The sequence below is a fragment of the Astatotilapia calliptera genome, chromosome 18 (assembly GCF_900246225.1).
Source record: "Astatotilapia calliptera chromosome 18, fAstCal1.2, whole genome shotgun sequence".
In the NCBI taxonomy this organism is placed as follows: Eukaryota; Metazoa; Chordata; class Actinopteri; order Cichliformes; family Cichlidae; genus Astatotilapia; species Astatotilapia calliptera.
In genome coordinates this window covers 27967373-27987238 of record NC_039319.1, presented here as the reverse complement: position 1 = coordinate 27987238, position 19866 = coordinate 27967373, and the positions used below count along the sequence as shown (strand labels likewise).

The 19866-nt window shown below is 43.7% G+C and overlaps 1 protein-coding gene across 1 annotated transcript in view; it reads right to left on the bottom strand.

Moving 5' to 3' along the window:
* cdh24b (cadherin 24, type 2b) overlaps window positions 1-19866 on the bottom strand; it is a 156230-nt gene that overhangs the window by 80928 nt on the left and 55436 nt on the right. The window contains exon 2 of the mRNA XM_026150663.1: window positions 17715-19523. Within this exon, the coding sequence (XP_026006448.1) occupies window positions 17715-19223 (1509 nt within the window). The 5' untranslated portion in view covers window positions 19224-19523. The remainder of the gene's footprint in view (window positions 1-17714; window positions 19524-19866) is intronic.

Sequence of the window (19866 nt, the reverse complement as noted above, 5' to 3'; positions counted from 1 at the left end):
AGCTATCCAGAACACATGCTCAAGTACTCACGCTTAAAGCCCCCATTCAGTTCCCAGCAGCTGTGGAAGAGGAGAGTTTACTAGTCTGTGCACATGCAACGCCTTGGCTATTTAATGAAAGCACCAAATCAAAGGAATAATAAACAGTAGGCCTATCAATTATTCTGTAACTAATAGGTGTGTATAAGTGAGGGTGGAGTTTGTGTGGCAATGGGACACGCAGTATCGATCGCAGCCCTGTTTTGAGGTTTATTGGATCAGCGCCTAGCGGGATGGCAGAGCAGCAGAGCGACCGGCGTCCTCTCATGCAGGGAGAGGTAATATCAGGGAAGGCTCCACACTGTCCTCCGCGACCGACGAGAGACAAGCCAGCGGGATGTGGTGAGCACATCAAGATTCAATCTCATTACCCCCAAACCTACGTGGATCGAATAGAAACTGTGACCAAAAAAAGGAGCGCTAAATTAGGCCCCGCTCGCAAGAAAGTGTGACATTGTGACTTTAGATGGAAAGGAGAGAGCAGAGAGGCGACTGGGGAGGGGATGGGTGGGTTTAGCTCAGGAAAGCATTGTTGCGTGGCAACAGCTAAGCACATTTGCTAAATGAAATGAGAATGGATACTGCGAATCGAAATGTTCATCTACTTTAAGGCTTGCTATTTTTCAAGTGGGGGGGGAATGGCGTGGATGTGCCAGCTTCATGGGGGGTAAACGATAAGCACGTGACAAGGCTTATTCATAAATAAGATGGCAGTCATAAGTCTAGACTGTCAGTTAAAAGTTAAAGCTAATTAAACAGCATGGCACAAAGTTAAACAGCACTTCACCTTCAGAAGAGCTGTGTATTTTAATGACAACGTAAATTGGAAAATCTAAAGGCACACCCACCAACATGAGAGAGTGTTGCGTGAGCAGAATGCACAAGCTAGACATAGATGCACTGCTCTCCTGAATGTTTTTCTTTTCATGGACCTATAAATGAAAATGCAAGGCCTTCAATAACTAGCTTAAAAATCTTCATGTTAGCTTAGTTCCTCTAAGCTACTTTAGTTATCACATAGGAGACGTGCTCCTTTATGTATGACCCTCTCTGCACGTTGATCGCCTTGGGCAAACGGATTGACAGACAAGACAGATCAACATTCACGTCTGTCACATTTGCATGTCCAGCTGACTATTTATGTTCAGAGTTTATAATTGTCTTCATTGTCTCTGGGGGCCCAGCACATTTTCTCCTTCTACCTCCAGTCAAATGCCTGGTTGACTGGAAACATGTATATGTATGGGTTCTTGCAACTCTTTGAAATTGGATGACCAGTCATTTGTGACAGGACATGATGGAAAAGGATCACTTCCGACATATTTCTCTCATATGTCCTTGTTGGGGTTTAGAATTTACATTACAAATAACATGTAGCCCCTGTAGCCAAGACCACCTTGGCAAGTAATCTGAGTAATTTTGATGCAATTGTCCAAGAGACCAAGTGTAAGGAGTGGCAGCTGCTCAGGCTGAGAAAAGAAACAAAAAAACCCCAAACTGAACATAGCATTAGCTGAAGCACACTATGAAGAAACATCAGCTGACCTCAGTGCTAGACTACATGATCTGATACCAACTGATACCATTCAGTTGGCAGGCTTATTTAAGCTGCTTTAACCTGTCTATAGGTGATGAACATCTGCAAGCTGCTTTGCAACCCACCTCTACATTTCAGTTCCATGTTGTGTATGATTTGATTTGGTCATATTACTGCCATATCTGTTGTCAAGGATCCCTGCTTCCATTTGTCATGGCCTCTTACCAACGCCTCCCTACTTTTGGCTTTCTGTCTGTGCACGTGGATGAGTAGGGTCCCAAAACAGAGACATTTAGGAGGCAAGTTGATTATGATGCAACTCGCTGCTGACATTTTCCACTGCAAAAATTTAGTGAGTGTTTAATATTCTTAACATCTCAATAATGAATCATCATGTTACTTTTATTAATTAGTTTCTCTTTTACCCACTTTCACTTCCCACCACTAACCTTCATTGAATGGGCCTCTTTCACAGCAGACTCTGAGTAGTCACAGCATGAAAAGCTCAAGAGCTGCTAATGACATTAAAGATGCCTCAGTTTCACTCAAGTATCTCAATGAGTTACAGTATGAAGGAAGCCACAGTCTCACGACTCTGAAAAAAAGGTGTTAAAATGAATCAGGCCATAATTAATGCTTTTTTATATATATATTTTTTTACACCTTTTACTACACCTATACTATTGTGAAGAAAGCTGTTCCCAAGTTATATGACTAGCCTGTCACTCCCCCTAATCAGTTCAGCCACTCCTTATCTCTACCTGCCCATAAGCACAAACTCTTTACCAGTCTTTCACTACAATGCTTGTCCCTGGGCTACAGCCTGATTTTACCTTTGCTTTAGAACCTGGTTCCTCACTGCCTGTCTGCTTTTGAGCTCACAAAACACCTACATAAACTCTGACAAGGCACATTATTTACAACCCAATTAGGACCTGACCGTGCAAATTCAATTATGGCATGTCTCATTTCTGTCGAACACACTCCATACATGGCATCCATATGGATGAACTTCCAGCCACCACTTGAGATCAGATTTCCCAACTCAAATATATGTTATTGCACCACCTATAGTAATAAAGCAGATAAATGGTCTCTCCATGTACCTCATACCCTCGGTACAATATAGCAACCCTATTAGAGGCAGTGTTGTAAACATTCAGGCAAACTGGTGCACACCTCACTTTCAGTGTATTTCAAAATGACACGCGGAAATTGTGCAAAGCACCAATGAGGCAAAAAATTTATTAGAAAGACACTTTACTAATCACTGTCTTTTAAAAAAATCTGCATCCACACAGCTGACAATGGGCCAAGACATTGTTGTGGCACTGGTTTATATGCAAACTAATTTTCTCTTCACTTGTTTTCCAGATCTAATTATTTGTTTTAGTCCATCACCAGTGCAAATTTGCAGGTTCAAAAGGTTTTGATATTTGAACAAATTAAGTATTTTTGCAGTCAGGGTCTCAAAAGTTCATTAAAAAGTATTTAAATTATGACCTACACAGTATTTAGGTTTCCTCTCATCTTCTAAGCAGGCCAACTGGGGCCAATTGGCCAAAACACCCGGCTGGTCGGGACCACCACGGGAGCCCGGTTCCTCACTCCCCTTAACGAAGAGCCATTAACAATCAAAGTCTTAACGGCCCTGCAGCTTAACGAGGGGACTTAACGAGCTTCTTAATGAAGCCCCAGCCATCATTACCACAGTGAGTGGTGGCAGCACTGATTGAAAGCACTGCTCAGAGTCATTCTGAAGCAGGAGAGACCAGCCTAAGGAAACCAAATCCATTTAAGGCTGACCTCTCACCCTTATCTGTTCTTCCAAGATTAATAGGAAAGTATAATAAGGGAATGCATTTAACAACATAATGGCTATGGGTAATTTATGGCTACAGAAACGTGTGAAAATAACCAAACAATTTTATATATAACACAACTGGCTATCACCATATTTCACATCAGAATGATATGACATCTCATAACTCGTACATTTCATATCCCTCTGATATACCATCAAATATATCAAGAGCCAAACAATATGAAGCCACTGGCCACAAAAGCCAAATTTACTGTTGTGTCACCTCTGCTTGCAGAATGATTTCAGCCTGATAAGCTGCCATTCCCATTTTCTTCACCGCCTCTTGTGTATGCAACACCCAGCCTCCCCAGACTCCTAAATCTCTTCAATTACTTATATTATCATAAGGTAATATGCTTATACTCATATACTCAATTTCACATTTTTGCAATAACCATAAATCATGAAGCGAGGAGGAAAAGTACTCTCTGCCAACCTCTAAATCACTTAAATAACTAATATCCCGTATACACAATTTCACATTTCTGCTGCACAATAAATCATAAAAACACCAGGAAAATGTGTTTTTTCCACAGCTGTGCATTAGCCTAATGAATGTGGATGTTATTCCCTACAACTTCAGTGTGTGTGTGTGCGTCTGATGTGCTTGTGTGCTTTGAGGCTAAGATGGTGGTTAGGTTACAGTAATAGAAAAAAAAAAAGATAAAGTGCGGTAAATCAGGTGGCGGCTCACGTGAAATGCCGATAGGCGTACACCACCGAGCCCTGTGATTGGCAGTGGGGTTCAATTCCCAAACACATCAGGAAACGTCTGCAAGGTCACGCAGGCAGGTGTGAGAATACCGACCCGTCTCCTGTTGAAGCTGTAAGAGGGGAAGCTATTCATCTTGTGCATGGTGACTTCAAGAGAGCCAGAGGTCTATGGGACCACCACCAGCTCCAGCAGTCAAATTCTGCAGCAAGGCTGGGTGAGGGTAAAAAGGGAGGGGTTACCGTTGGTGGGTGAGTGGGGAGGGGGGCAGCTGAGGCTGAGCCAGCTCCGTCATATCAGCCGGGGAGTGTCAAGCAGGGCAGAGGGTAGAGGGTCAGCCAATCGATTTGGAGCAGGCCCACCGATTCGGAGAGATGTCTAAAGAAACGGGCCGATCAGGGAAAACGTCAGGAAAATTAATTTGGGACAGAGCCCACATGAGTTCAGAGAGCCCGTTTGAAATGAAACTATGCCTTGTGGCCAGCTTACCTACCACCGCAATATCATTAGTTTTGCTTGAGGGTATGTGTAAGCATTTATGTGTGCACGCAACTGTGCATGTGTGTCTTACTATACGTGACCGTTTTAACAACAGGCCTTCCAGGTGAGTATGTAAGTGTGCCGGCCCCAGTAACTTTAAAGAAAGAGGTGTAATGACTGCGAGTCTCCTTGTGCCCTGGCTGAACCTCCACTTGGCACAGTTCTAGCACAGAGTGGACAGCGAGCCAAGGCTTGACTGAGAAAATGTGTGTGTGTGTGTGTGTGTGTGTGTCTGAGTCTGTGTTTGTGTGCCACTGAGAGCCTGTGGTGACTGACCTGGAGAGAGAAGAAACCATTGAGGGAAGGCCAGGAAGTGTGGGAAGGTTACTAAAGCACAGCGCAGGGCTAAGGCCAGCATCTGCAAAGCACTAATAACTAAAATCAGTAAGCGTTGATGGCTCTGCCATCATCAGGTGTCTTAGCTGTCAGTCCCAAGAGGAGAGGAATGCAACTCCATCTCTGCTTGTGAGACGACAAAGGAGAGCAAAGCCTAAGTAAACCAAAACAATAAAATACATTCAGAGCACAAACTGCATGTGAACACCTGGCCTGGTCTGTCCTATTCAATCCTCTGTGATACACAGAAAAATAAAAATTAGCCTTTGAGTTATTTATATAGGTAATATTATTCTTTAAAAGCTCTCTTTAATATGAATGCTTCTGTTTTGCGTAATTGCCCACTAGTCTGCAGCATCGGTGTGCAGAACTCTCTTAAAACTCCTTGAGCTGCAGGATATTTAGTATTTAAATCTGTAAAGTATTGACCGGACCAGCCCATAACACCACATTTTTTTCTTTTTGAGCCTTGTCTTGGTGCAGTTACTTGTGCATTTTGGATCATTATCCCATTGAAAGGTTCCACTTCTTGTTCGGCTTCAACTTTCAGACAGATGGCCTCACATAATCTTCAGGCGCTCAATCATATGATGGAGAATTCATAGTAGGATCAATGACTGCAAGCTGCCCAGTCCCGGAGGCAGCAAAGCAACCCCCAAAACCATCCCATTTCCACCATCATGCTTCACAGTTGGCACGAGCCGCTTCTCCTGAAAAGCTGTCTTTGATCTGTGCCAGACATGTCTTCTGTTACTGTGGCCAAACAGCTCAATTTTGAATGTGGCCATCCAGAGCGCTTTATACCAAAAGGCCTGGTCTTTGCTTTAATGTTCACTGGCAAACATTTTGTTTAGCTTTCTTCTGGCGCACCTCCCATGCAGGTTAAATTATGTGCGATAGGGTTCGTGCAAACTACAGTGTGCTCGTGTGTTGAATCTGAATCAAGAATCCACATTTCCAATTTGATTCAAATTTAACAGATCTGAAGATGTATTATGTGGGACACACTAGGCCATGTTTTTTTAATCTATTTAAAGTTGCAGTAAATAGAAATTTAAGGAAGGGAAGCAAAACACCAAAAAGAAAATTGAAAATGGATAGCCCTACTTCTGCAGCTGCCCCCTCTAACGTGTTTGTTCTAAGCCCCACCACATATGGGCGTGTTTGTCTTTGCTTTATACGTGCTAAAGTATGTCAGCGCTTACAGCTGGTGTGCAGGAAGTCTTTTTCTGTTTTTTTGTACAGTGACATCAAACAATCATGTGGCCTACACCGGCTTTAATTTATGAAAATGTAATTTTTATGTGTAATCTGATGACTGCACCACTGAGGACCAAGTAAGGATAAGTGGCAATGTATTTAATGACTCTGAATTTATGAATAATTCCAAGTTTTGTGAGGGAAATCCTTAGGGGGTATCTTTACGATTGATTGGTTCAACCAATTTCATTTAATAAAAGCCTCTAAATTCAGGACCGTGTTGTCTCTTGTTGTTGACGTCTAAATTATTGTGGGTTTTTCCTGCTAGTCCATAATAAAATAAGCCATCACCACATCATCACCCACTAAAATGTGTTTTTACACCAGCAGCATTTAAATGCACAGTTGTTACCAGCGTCACACACAGACAAATCAGATTCAAAATGATAAACATAAGAATGAATTATGTCAGATTATGTTGTCCCTGATCAGATTAGATCAGGCTACAACAGATCAGATATGCAGTATAGCGTCATAACTAGCTAAACAAACACATGATGCCCTAGTTGTATAACCGGGCATTAGTGGATTCAAACGGGATGTAATAATTCCTTAATAATCCCTAATAAATCACTGACCGTATTAAAATAAACCAAATAGACATTTCTGTGATATATTTAAGTTAATAATAACACTGTATTGTAAATGCAGGCACGTAGAAGGTGCCAGAGGAAGGAACACAACTATCACCTAGTCCACATGCCTCACAGTGGATTGAGGGGGGATTATTACCAAACTGGGGGGGATTACATAATCTGGCAAAAAATGCTTTTTTATTGTAATTCGGTCATATCACCTGACAAGACAACTGCTTGTGCCTTGCCCCGTCACATTTGCAGCAATTATTTTGTGAGTCTTAACCAAACAATAACAAAAATAAGACAAGTTAATTATCCATAACTGTAAGCCAGAATCCCCACAAAGCCAATAATTGTCATGATGAGAAAACACCCGCTACTAGTCTCAAGCAAACCATTAGAACAGCATAAAACAACCGCAGCCACAACAAGAACGCAGGCAGTGTTTCACCCGGTGGGCCTCGCACACACACACACGCGCGTGCATGCCGATTTACACAGCGCTCTTTCGGCTGTCCTGCTCTCCACTCTAATCAATGCAGACACACATAAGAACACCTTCCAATTATGCAGAGGCACTCAAACACAAGACCCAGCCCGCTCCCCAGAAATGTGAGCAGCATACAGCGAGACCCTCAGGAGCACTTGCGACTTCAGAAGGCGAAACCTTCGCATGGAGACGGGTTTGAAATTCCGGCTGAACTTTCAATCAAATCCGTGGAAATTCTCCATTTTTTGTTCGACGCTCTAAGGAAACATGTCAGACGGTATTGAAACGAGTCCCCTCTGGCTCCCTGTCTGTTTGTCTTGCGCCGAAATGAGGTTCAAACACGTCATGAGAAGCCGCAGTTAATTGTTTAGCATCGATCCGCCATCGATTGTGCATAGAAGTTTGGTTAGTGTCAGTCGGCGCGTTAATTCGGTTGTGGTGTGGACACGCTGTCCTGTTCCCGTTTGATCTAATATAATCTGTCTCTGGAGGGCATGCTGTGTGGCCTCGAAGAACGCAGAACAGTCCTCTGTCACACACACACACTTCCTCCTGCTCGCACACTTCCTAACAGAGCATTTATTATTCATCATTATTAGACTTTTCCTTTAGCACGATAAGCTCCTCAATGCATCTCGCCACTGTTGTCTTCCTCCGCAATACATTATTCAGGACAAAACTGTGCTTTTAGCCTCGGAGTATGCAAATCCCACTTTTGATTATCATAATCAGCTGATGTATGAGAGCGAGAGTGTGTGTATGTGAGTGTGTGTGGCGGCTAGTCAGATGATTGTTTGTGTTTTATTGCTTCAGTGCTCCACTCTAGTGTTGTATACTTCACATCATATTTTTTAGCCGAGGGAGACGAGCTTGGAAAAGGCCACTGGAGGCTTAACTCACTGCTGTACATTTAAAGGGCAAATCGCCCACATATATGCCACCGCGTGCCACTGCCAAGAGGAATGGCTTTTACCAACTTGGAACCAACTTGTGTGTGCGTAAAGTGGGCAATAATGAAGGGAATTTTCAAGCTCTGTTTATCATCCTGTTTGTTGCAGTTACTGGTGTCGAGCTGAAGGATTGCCTGAGGAATGGCTGACAACGTCTTACATGTCAATAGAGAATATATTACAAGAAAACTTGAATAAGTTGAATCATAGTTTTACTATATTGATAGCTCCCTGCGTTTTTCTCTGAGATACAGATGGTGTATCTACACCACGAGAATCAGGTGTTAGTCAAGTGTTAGTTTACTCAATATACATAGAAAGCATAATTTTTTTCAAGAATAATACATGATGTTCTCACAATTGCTCTTAAGATATACCAGTAACAGAAACAGGAGATACAATATAGCTTCTAAAGTGTATGTGTTGTTTGGGATGTAACCAGCTAGTTGACCAGTTAGATTAAAAGGTTTCCAGTTCAAAGGCGTACTGGCATATTTTAAGACATCTAAGAAGTCAAATCACCAGTTAACCTAACCCCACTAACTGCATGTCTTTAGGGAAGACCTGGGGGAGAAAATGCCCGTTTGTTCAGGCTTGCTACTCAGGATGCATTAAAAAAAAAGTAACATGAGTGCCCCTGTGTGATTCTATCCTCATCCTCGTTCACCTCTGTTCCCCTCTCCCATCTGTGGCCAGTCCAACCAGCTCCCTCTGCCCTCCCTCCCACGGCCTCCTGCGTATCTCACGCCGACCTTAATCTCATCTCCTGACGTGCCCTCGCCATGCACCCCCCTCACCTTTGTAACCGAGCCTTTTGCCCGCCTCACAGCCTTTTCACACCAGCTGTGCGTCAATAAAGAGGAAGTATTCAAAGAAATGCACATGGAGATCTGTTTTTTGTTTGCTCACAAATCACATAAATACAGTTTTTATCATAAATTTTAGTTTTCAAGCCTTAAATTAACTGAATCTTAGTTGTTTGTGTAGGTTCTCAGTCACTGAGGTCATGGTAATCTAAGGTAATCTTTCCAAACACGTTAGACAAATCTTAATTGCTATTAACTACAATTCTCTGTGTAGCTATAAGAAAATCTTGTTTTGAAGTCTCAAAGTTCAGCATTTCTGCCACTGCCACAATGTCTTTTGAAAGACATTAGGTCACAAGTGATGTGTGGATTCAACTAAATAAATTAAGTCACAATTGAACCATGCAGCAGAGAAACCACACCCCACAGCGTAACCTTTTTATGTTTTATGTTTTTCTCTAAAACTGACTATACTTTCCAAAAACAAGCATCATGTTTTATTAAAAAGACCTGGAACTAGCAATTTAGACCATAAATTTATTAGGAGTGAGCTTACTGAGATGGAAAAATCAATTTCCCAGAATTTCTTGGGAATTTTTTTCTTGTTGTTTTTTGTCCAATGTTAGTCATTAAAGCTCATACATGTTTAACCTCCTAAGACCCGAACTCTTCCACGGCATGCATTTTCAATTTCTCTTTGATATTTGGGCTGATTGGGGCCCGATGTTTGTAAAAACAAAGAATTACCAGATTATTTTTTTACCTTATTTTTGTTTTTAAGAAAAATAAGAGCCACATATGAGGATATTTGTTTAAAATTTTGATAGAACAGTAGCAGTATAATGTCCTCGTAAGTGGATATCAGGCCCATGTAGGGCAAAATTGAGTATTTTGGTCTAAATAACCCAAAATGTGATGTCCACATATGTGGACGCCAGGTCCTAGGAGGTTAAAGCACTTTAAACTGGTTTGACTTTTCAGACCCAGAAGCTGCTCCCATCTTCTTTATACAGTGTATATAAGTCTTAAACATATCATGGACCCACATTTTACAACTCTTGCAGTCTATCTTCTTTACAGACCAACAGCGCTGCTTGAGTAGCTGTGGGCTTGTTTGGCACACGATAAAAGTGATTTATTTTCTTTTTAGGTCAACAAAACCTGACTGGAGTAGACTCATGTGTGGCCAGTTACTGTATATGACTGAGCAGAAATGAATGTCCTGATTATGAGGAAATGTGTAAGACATTTTGGGGATGGCAGCTTTGCTGCTTTAACAGTAACGTGGCCGTCTAGGCTAAGGAAGCTAAAATTCAGTGCTCATGCAACAACCTCATTTACAAACAGCATTAATGTTCACATGAATAGAGAAGTGCTTTTTTAATTTAATGCTTTAATATTAGTAATGTGTTAATGTTACGGGTTTACAGGTACAAAAATCAAATTTGAGCAGCCAACAGGTTCACAGCAGGATGACTTCTGTCACTGTAACTACCTCCTGTTCTTTTCTCTCACTCAGTTCCTTTCAGTCATGTGTCGTCTCCTCTTCTTTAGCCTCCTCTGCCCTCCACTGTTGCCCATGCCCTCAGCTCTCTGACTCATGGGCTCCTTCAGGGCCACGGGGAGAAGTGGAGCGCACAGTCTAGGCCAAAGCATAAATATTAGCTCAAGGTCACGGTCACAGAGCTCACACTGGGCTATGCATAATCATGAATTCAGCTCCTGCACAGCCTTCTTCCCTTCATACTCCACCACTTAAACTCTCACTGTATTTCTCACCATTGACACCGACTAACCTTGTAGGGTTAACCTCAGGTAATGGAGCATCCCCGGCTCTAATTTTTTGCTTTATTTTAGGCCGTTACACTCCTTTACGGGTTGTTAAGGTTACACAAATGCTAGCCGATATTTCTGGGGTTACCTCCAAATGTATTTTTATATTAAGTTAAAAATGTTCTGGATGTATTCTAAAGGGGGCTCATACACTCCCTGAGATAAAATACTGCCATCTTCACATCCGGGAGAATGATGCTTTAAATTCAGATACTTGCTTTGCTGATTTGTTCGACATTATCCCGAGATGAAACAGGGGCTATAAAGGGAGCAGGGAGATTGGAAGTAAAAGAAGAGAACGGCGGGCTGTGTTTCCTTTGAATTCCATCTTTAATAGACTCCACAGCTTCTCCTCTTTTCTTCCTCTTCTTTCCCCTCGTAGCCTTGTTCCTTCCCTCCTCCTGTCTATTATTTTCTCTATGTGATCCTGCACCCACTCAGCACTGAGACACATTTAAATCTGGCCTCCACAGGGGCTTGCAATAAAATGGTATTTAACTGCATCCTCAATTCCCTCCTCTCTCTCTCCTGCTCTCTTGTATTTTCCTCGTTGTAAACCCTGCACGTCCCTGCACTGATGCCCTGCCTCTTTTCATAACCCTCTCCTCGTCTCCCCGGCCCGTCTTCCTTCCTCCGACTCGCTTCAGGCCTCGACGGGCTGCGAGGTCAGCTTCAGAGATGTGTGGTCCTTCCCCCTCCTCTCTTTTTCCTTTAACTGTCTCACACGTTCTTCCCATCTACCAATTGTCAGCCATTAACCTTTCCTCACTTTCTACCACTTACATTTTTCCCCTCCCTCCCTCTGCTCCATATATCCTCACGCCATTAACGCCGCCGTACGTCCCCCTCTCTGTAGTCTCTCTTACTTTTCCCCTGCACATCATCCCCTCTTTGTCCTGCATGGTAATCTTGCTCTGCTCTCCCTCGTTGTCTCACCCTCCCCTCTTCCCTCCCTCCCTGCACTGTAGTCACTCTCTAATTGCTGTCTCACCCCTGCTGTGCTCGGACCCGGAGGCTAAATGATTTCTACAGGGAGAGTGGAAGCACAGGAAAACACCGAGTCCTTTTTTTAATAACTATTGATGAGTGTCTTGTCAGGAGGCATGTGTGTGTGTGTGTTTACAGTTACAATTGGCCCTCCTATTGGCACCATCACACGCTCTTCTCATCTTTTGTCTGCCTCTCCATGCCTCTTTCCTCTCTCATTCCTCCAGACTCATGAGAGAGCCTTTTATCTGCACACTTTTATTTATAACTTTGAAGCATGGCTCACGAGTTTTCTGTGTGATGTGTTTCTGCAGCGACGGAGTGTGTTTTACCTATTCTTGATACAAATGTGTATTTAGAATCTACAAGTGTGCGCGTGTTTGTCTATTCCACAACTTCTATGCATGTCAGGGATGGAACGAAGTGTCTGTTTACTGCAGAAGTAGTGAAGCTTTCACTTCAGGCACACATATCACATGTGCAGTAGAGTTCATTAAGTAGGACCCAGTTGTTGACACAAAGAGAAACTTTTGTTCGACGTTGATTTAACAAAAATCAACTACTGAAATCCAAAAGCAGAGAGACAGCAGAAGGAAAACAAGGAATACAAGCCACCACAACCTGACAAAAGACCAAGACTGACACACACACACACACACACACACACACACACACACACACACACACACAAAGCGAGGGATAACAAGGCACAGGTGAACTCATTTGAGACACGGAAAGAGAGGATTGAAGTAAAAACAGAAAACCACATGAGGAAGTAAACTTTAAAAAAAAGAAGCTAACACTAACAGAGATACCGAGAATAAACTCAGACAATGTGAAATGCAGAAAAAGAGAACACAGGAGGCACACGGAGAAGAAAGACGCATAGGAGGAGCAAAATAAGAACTGAGCTTTACGATAATAAGCAAGGATCAAAAACAGACGGTGGTGAAATGCAGGAATAGTACAGTGAGAAGTATTGCGTCACATATAAAATTACAGTTAAGATTCGAACATTTCAGGCCAAATTTGATCCAATGAAATGTTTCCCATGAGTCCACGCCTACGCTACCTGAATCCATTAGCAGTAAAATACATACTATCTATATATTTGTTTGCCTTGTGTTTGTATGTAGAGCCTGTGAGATACCCAGTTACTAAAGCTGTGAAATACACTGCTGAAAAAAGATGAAAGGAACACTTTTTAATCAGAGTGTAGCATCGACTCATTTAAACTTGTGAGATATTGATCTGGTCAGTTAAGTATCAGAGGGGGTTGTTAATCAGTTTCAGCTGCTTTGATGTTAATGAAATAACAACAGGTGCACTACTACACTACTGGTAGCATGAGGTGATACCCGGACCCTACAGAGGTTGCACGGGTAGCCCAACTCCTACAGGATGGCGCATCAATACGTGCCATAGCCGGAAGGTTTGCTGTGTCTCCCAGCACTGTCTCAGGAGCATGGAGATTTCTGGAGACAGGTAGTTACTCGAGGAGTACTGGACAGGGCCGTAGAAGGTCCTTAACCAATCAGCAGGACAGGTATCTGCTCCTTTGTGCCTTTTGTAGCACTGCCAGAGCTACAAAATGACCTCCAGCAGATCACTGATGTGAATGTCTCTGACCAAGCAATCAGAAACAGACATCATGAGTGTGGCGTGAGGATCCGACATCCTCTAGTGCACCCTGTGCTCACTGCCCAGCACCGTGGTGCCAGATTAGGATTTACAGAATACCAGAATTCTCAGCCCACCACTGGCAAACTGTGTTTTTCACAGATCAGAGCAGGTTCATGTGACAGATGTGAAAGGGTCTGGAGAAGCCAGGGAAAATGTTTTGCTGCCTGTTACTTTGTCCCTGGAGTGACACAAAGACTAGGTAGGCTAGGCAACGGCAACATGACTGCCATTAGGTATCAGAATGAGATGCACGACCCTACCCTGCCCGGCCTCATGTATGCCAGCAAATCCTGGAGGATGAAGGAACTGATACCTCGACTGGCCCCTGGTTCGGTCCGTCTAACGCCACCAGGTTGCATCTCAGACCGTCTAGGAGCTCAGTGATGCCCTGATCCAGAACTGGGACAAGATCTCCCAGGTCACCATCAGTTGTCTCGGCAAGTCCACACAAACCATTTTGAGTTGGTGCAATGCAATTTTGGTAAAATGGACTAAATTGTTTCATTTTTTCACTTGAATTCTTTTGTTTCTAACACATTACTTAGTCTATATCGGCATAGATATCCAGCATGATTGTTCTATGGAGAAATAAAGTGCTTTCAAAATGTTCCTTTCATTTTTTTGAGCAGTATAGTTTTATCATAAAAGAGAAATACTGCATGCAGCTGAATAAATGTACTTGTAGCTAATGAGGAACAAGCTTTGCAAGAGTGAAAATTAGAGAAAAAGCATGCATACTAAGAATTAACTTCGTCTGACAACCTCATTCTCACCATTGCATCACACCGAGGATTTCCTACAAGCACTTCTCCAATATCTCGTGTGCGCATGTTGCACCCAGAGGCTCAGGTCTTATCATTAGCAGGACAGTCGGTAACTAACTGTTTTATTTATATATCTTAAGATGCCCCGAGGCAGGGGGAATCTTTTAAATGCACTTTGCAGAGCAATTTTTAGTAGTGAATGTTAATGATTCAATATAATGATGAGAAATGACTGGTATTGTTCAGCATGTCAGGAGCTAAAAGTATCTAATTACTATTTCCCACTGATGCCTACATGTTATAGATTCCTGCCATGCCCTAGTGTGAGCGCCATGTATAGTACAGACAGCAATGTTAATTGCGTATTACCAGCATATTTCACTAACTATGAATTATGTATGCTCATGATGATGTAAATGATATGCTAATGAGGACGATAGCCTAAGTCCACTTCCTGTTGCGCTGGTGAATTATATATGCACGTTCACCAACACACCAGGTCTCACATATGCTTACGCTGTTATCGGGGTGAAGACGGGGCAAGAAGGAATTTCCTAACAGAGAGGAAGAAGCTGCTGTATATGTCACGTTTTCCCCCCGCATGAGGTGTTAGGGAGTTTGCATTTCAGCAGCGAGAGAGTAAGGGGAGAAGAAAAGCTAATCAGAAAAGGGGCGGTTTTTTTTTTTTTAATCCCAGCTCTGCTGAGGCGCCTTTTCTCCTCAAGAAAAATCTGTGTTTCTTTCACACAGCCTCTGCAATCACTTGAAACCCCATTACAGACCATGTGACAGCATCAATTAAATTCACAATTATCATGGGGCAGAGACACTCCACTGTGAGAAAATATAGTAACATGGCAGCGTCTGCAAGTGTGCACACGTGTTTTTGTGTGCCTGTGCATGCCCGTGTGTGTGTGTGCAGGGCTCTGCATGGGTGTAAGAGAGACATAAAGAGCGAAAGGGTGTTTGTAGAGAGCAGAAAACTGACTCAGACAGACCGCTGAAAACCTCTTGCCCTTTTAGGCAACTCTAGTGAACCTGAACAACTCTCCAAAAGCAATATGCTACAGTAAACAAAAACTTGCATCTCTGAGAGTGCAGAGATATTTCAAGCAACAGCTGATGGATAGTGGAAGGCTCAGAGACTGCTTCATTTTATATTCTCTTTAGATTGATGAACAGATTAGCACTTTTTGTGACAGAGCTTCTGAAAGTTTGAAATCAGAGGAAGTGCTCATAAATGTCCTTTCAAAACTGCGCCCAGCGCTGTGTCCACAGAGTTGCCCCCTCCACCCCCTCCACACCACCAATTCATTATCAGTTTAGCAGCAGGGCCTTTGTCTCCTATTGACATCACAGATTAGACTCTTGGCTCTAGTTTCCAGCTTTAGTAGAGATTTATTTGGAACAAACTGTCCAAGATCACACAAAAATCCAGCATGAATCAATGTCACAAGGCGTATTTTAAAACAAGCCCGCAGAAAAACACCTTCACATGACCACGATTTGCGTAAGGACAGTATAGTTGGTTTTAGGTGAGTTGCGTTGTTTTGAAACAGAGGCAACAGTATTTGCAGCTGACTGAGCCTGATTTTGGACTGGGCTAGGTCTGGCAGGTGGAGCTGTTTTGGCCTGCACAGTCAATTTCTTCACACTTCTCCATTAAAACACAATCAGGCCCTCAATAGGGTAAAAAAAACCACAAAAAAACCCCCGACAAGCGCGCATTGATCTCTCTACCTATAGAGCTGGCCTACACTGGGCCAGAGCGGGAGATTAAAAATTCATAAGCGTATTAAGATCTATAAGAGCATTATACATGTGTGCCGCCACTTGTCTCATACAGTAGGGAACTAATCATACGCATCTCTAACCCAGTACACACAGATACACAGTCACAATAGTGTTCTGGGTGTACTCCAAGTGTCAGCACTATCATATGGGCGTGTGTGTGTGTGTGTGTGTGTGTGTGTGTGTGTGTGTGTGTGTGTGTGTGTGTGTGTGTGTGTGTGTGTGTGTGTGTGTGGCCTGGCGTTGTTCCCTCCTTGAGTGCCATACAATGTGCTGGCATAAATACCTGCTTGACACAGCAGATTGGCACTAATGGCTTTACACGCAGTGCCATCTGTAAGCTGGACCATTGGCTCTTACATCTTCTCCAGTGCTTCCCAGCATTCCACTCAGACCTTCATCAGTCACAGCACAAAGCAAAAGGAGCCACATTAAATATTAGCTAAACATCAGGGAGGCTTGCGCACAAAGCCCGCGAGGTCCTGCCCATCTGCCTGCACCTGGATATTAAAACCTAAAGATGCAATGTGATGTGGGTCTTTTCAGTTCAACGCACCTCCCACTGAGCTGAAGCTCTGAACTTGAAGCGCTCACACACACAAACACGCACACCGGCTTCTCACAGCCTACAGCAGTCACACGGGGATCATTACTATTCATTTGCTCAGCAAACTGGCCACACAGGCTTATAAATTAGCTCATCTACCGCAGCTGGGTACTGAGACAGTTGGCGCATGCTGAGGACTGAGAGCGCAGCCATTACAGTGCAGGGCTCCGAGACACCTTCTGTCCACTCGACGTGACCTCTTCCACGCTCGTCTGCTCACTCTTTAAAAAAAGGGAGAGGGGAGGTGTGTGTGTGTGTACTGGGCAAGACACAGTCAGTCAGTGATCTAAATAAATTGCAGACCTGAGCAATAGGACTGTGCTGAGGGCGAATGCGGTGATAAATCCTGTCAAAGCAAGTATAAATCAGTCTGAATGAAATAGCATTAGGAGGATCTTGCAGGCCTGAGACCAAGAGTGAGGATAGCTGACAGGACTGACCTACAGGGAAATGAGGGAACACTTGGACTACTCTCTTGCTCTCTGCCTTCCGGGGAGGATCAATGGTGGAAGGAAAAAGTAAAGCTATTAATTCGCCTGGATATGTCAATTCCCATTGGCTGCTGTAGATTGGTTGTGATCATGACGAGCCCCCTGGGCTCACCGGATCGGGGGCTTTTGTCGCGCCTCGGTACTTCATAGATTCATTGGCGTTTTTACAGCTACCTGGAAGGTACCATATTGGAGGAAAGTAAATCAATTCCAATTGCGAGATTATAACGATGCACAAAAAAAAAAAAAAAAAAAAAAAAAAACTTGGAGCGTGACTATGGGGCTAAAGTATGCTAATGATTTCTTGTATGAGATGTGTAACTGAAACGAGGACCTTGGGTTAAATAAGCCATGTAAGAGACTTGTAACAGTGTCTTAAATATCCATAAAACATTCATAAAACAGTTCACAGCCCTTGTAAATGATGAATGAAGTTTTTTCCTTACCCGGCCAATGAGCACAGGTTCCGGCCCGGCGTATTCTTCAATCACAAAGAACTGGTTCCAGATCCAGCTCCTCCTGCTGCGAGACCGTGACCCCTTCACCTCCATGCGATCGCGCTCCTCCTCTTCCACCTCTGACTCTGCTTCTTCAAATACGAGGCCCTTTGCGTTTTTGGGATCCGCGCCGTGCATCTTGGCGTCTTCCCCGACGCGGCTCCATTCGTGAGCAGGGTGGAGCCTCAGGACATGACTGCTGTTGACAAGTTTGTTGTCTTCATCTGCGGAGTACTGAGCTGTGCTGAGATCTGTTTGAGCAGTGTGAGCTGACTCTGTTAATGGGTCTCCACGGGACTCTGCTGCTCTGTTCCCCGGTCTCACTCCCAGGGGTTGCATTGTCAGCACAGACGGAGGAGACTCATTTGTTTCAGAGGGAACGTACAGCGGGAGATGTTTTGTCGATGTGAATGGCCGTTCTGTTTGGCTGATCATTACTTCCTTCTCAGGGCTCAAACTGACCTCGCTGCGAGGTGTTGACAGGAAACGAGCAAAGTGTTTGCTCTTGCTATCGCCGCTATCTGAACCCTGTTTTCCCAAGTTGTCCTGCCCTTTACTTAAAGCTGGCTTGACTTCACTTAGCGGATTAATACGAGTGTCAGGGCCCCGGTCCCGATTAAGATCTGTAGTGGCGACTGGGCTGGCATAAGGAAATGCAGTCTGATTATCATATCCCACATGAGACTGAGTGACAGCTATATCTTGTCTCGGCACTTTCTGAGGCTCTAGCTGTCCGTGATTAACGTCAATCAAATCTCGCTTCCTGCTCCGACTGCCCTTGCTCGGAAAGCTCAAGCTGGGAACGCTCTGCATTTGGGAATTGACAATCCTAACCAGGTTGTCTTTTGAGAGCAGCTTCAGCACCCCGTAACTGCCAGTGAGGTTCAGCTTTCGGCTCGAGTCTATGCTGAAACCTTTCCCTGGCACGCCCGTAGTATGGACGCTGAAATCAGGCCTGCCTTTGGACCTGGAGCCAGATTTAAACTTGGTTTTATTAGAGTGAATATCTGGCTTATGATGAACTGTGAAAGTTTTCTCTGACCTCCCTGTTTTGGAAGAGTCAGCATTCTTGGTGTTGTTTTTGACTTTCTTCCCATCCTGGGTAAACTCCTTGCTAGCGGCCAATGTGCGCGGGGCCACAGAGTCAACCTCGCGCTTGGGCTTGAAAGTTTGTCTCTCCTTATTAGCTACAGATGGGGCAGGATGATTCTGCAACATCTTGGAGTAAGAAAAAGATCTGGCGTCGCTCGCCTGCTCGTGGCTAATCAGGTTTCGAAGAGTAACCACGGGCATTGCATTCGAATCCACGTTCGCGTCCATAGAAAGGCTCTCCCCCAGCTTCACCACGTGCGATCCGCCCACTCCTCTCCTCCGTAAAATTTTACTGGCTGAGGCACCTCTCGCAAGCCCCTCCCACAGACACAAGGACACCAAGAAGAGAAAATTTCTCGTAATCATCTTGTCTTGTGGTGAGATGTCCTAATTGGAGACAGGTTTGCTTTGAGGCAGGCCTTGTTTTCCGGTTGTCTTCATTCTCTCCTCTCCTTTCCCTCTCCTCATGCCCTTCCTCTCACTCTCCCATTATATGCCCTTCACACCGAGCTGGAGGGCAGGTGTCAGTCACTCCTCTCCTTTTTGTTTTTTTTTCCAGCTGCCTGATATCTCCCTCTATCTCACCAAGTTTCTCTCCGCTGCTTTTTTTCCCTCCACTCCTCTCGTCAAGTGTCTCATTCAGTTTCCCGCCGAGGGTTGAACACCCTGAGAGAAAAGATAAAGATAATTAAGTTAAAACTTTAATCATTGCACTGTGTTAATTAAAAGTGGAGAGGCACAGACAGGTAAAAGAAGTCACTGACAGGCAGGACAGACCTTTTAACAGTGCAGCAATCACAATTTCACAAAGGCCTTTTTTAGGGCAGGAACGCAATTCAATTTATAGCTTCATAATCACTGAAATGTTTTACGCGAGACAGACAGGGACAAAGCTATCACCGCGGTATTGTATATGGAAAGGTGATAGAGTAACTCTTATTAGATATTGCTCTGGGCATTTATTAATGGGAACAACTGTCAAGGATTTCAGATTGCACTGGAAGGAGAC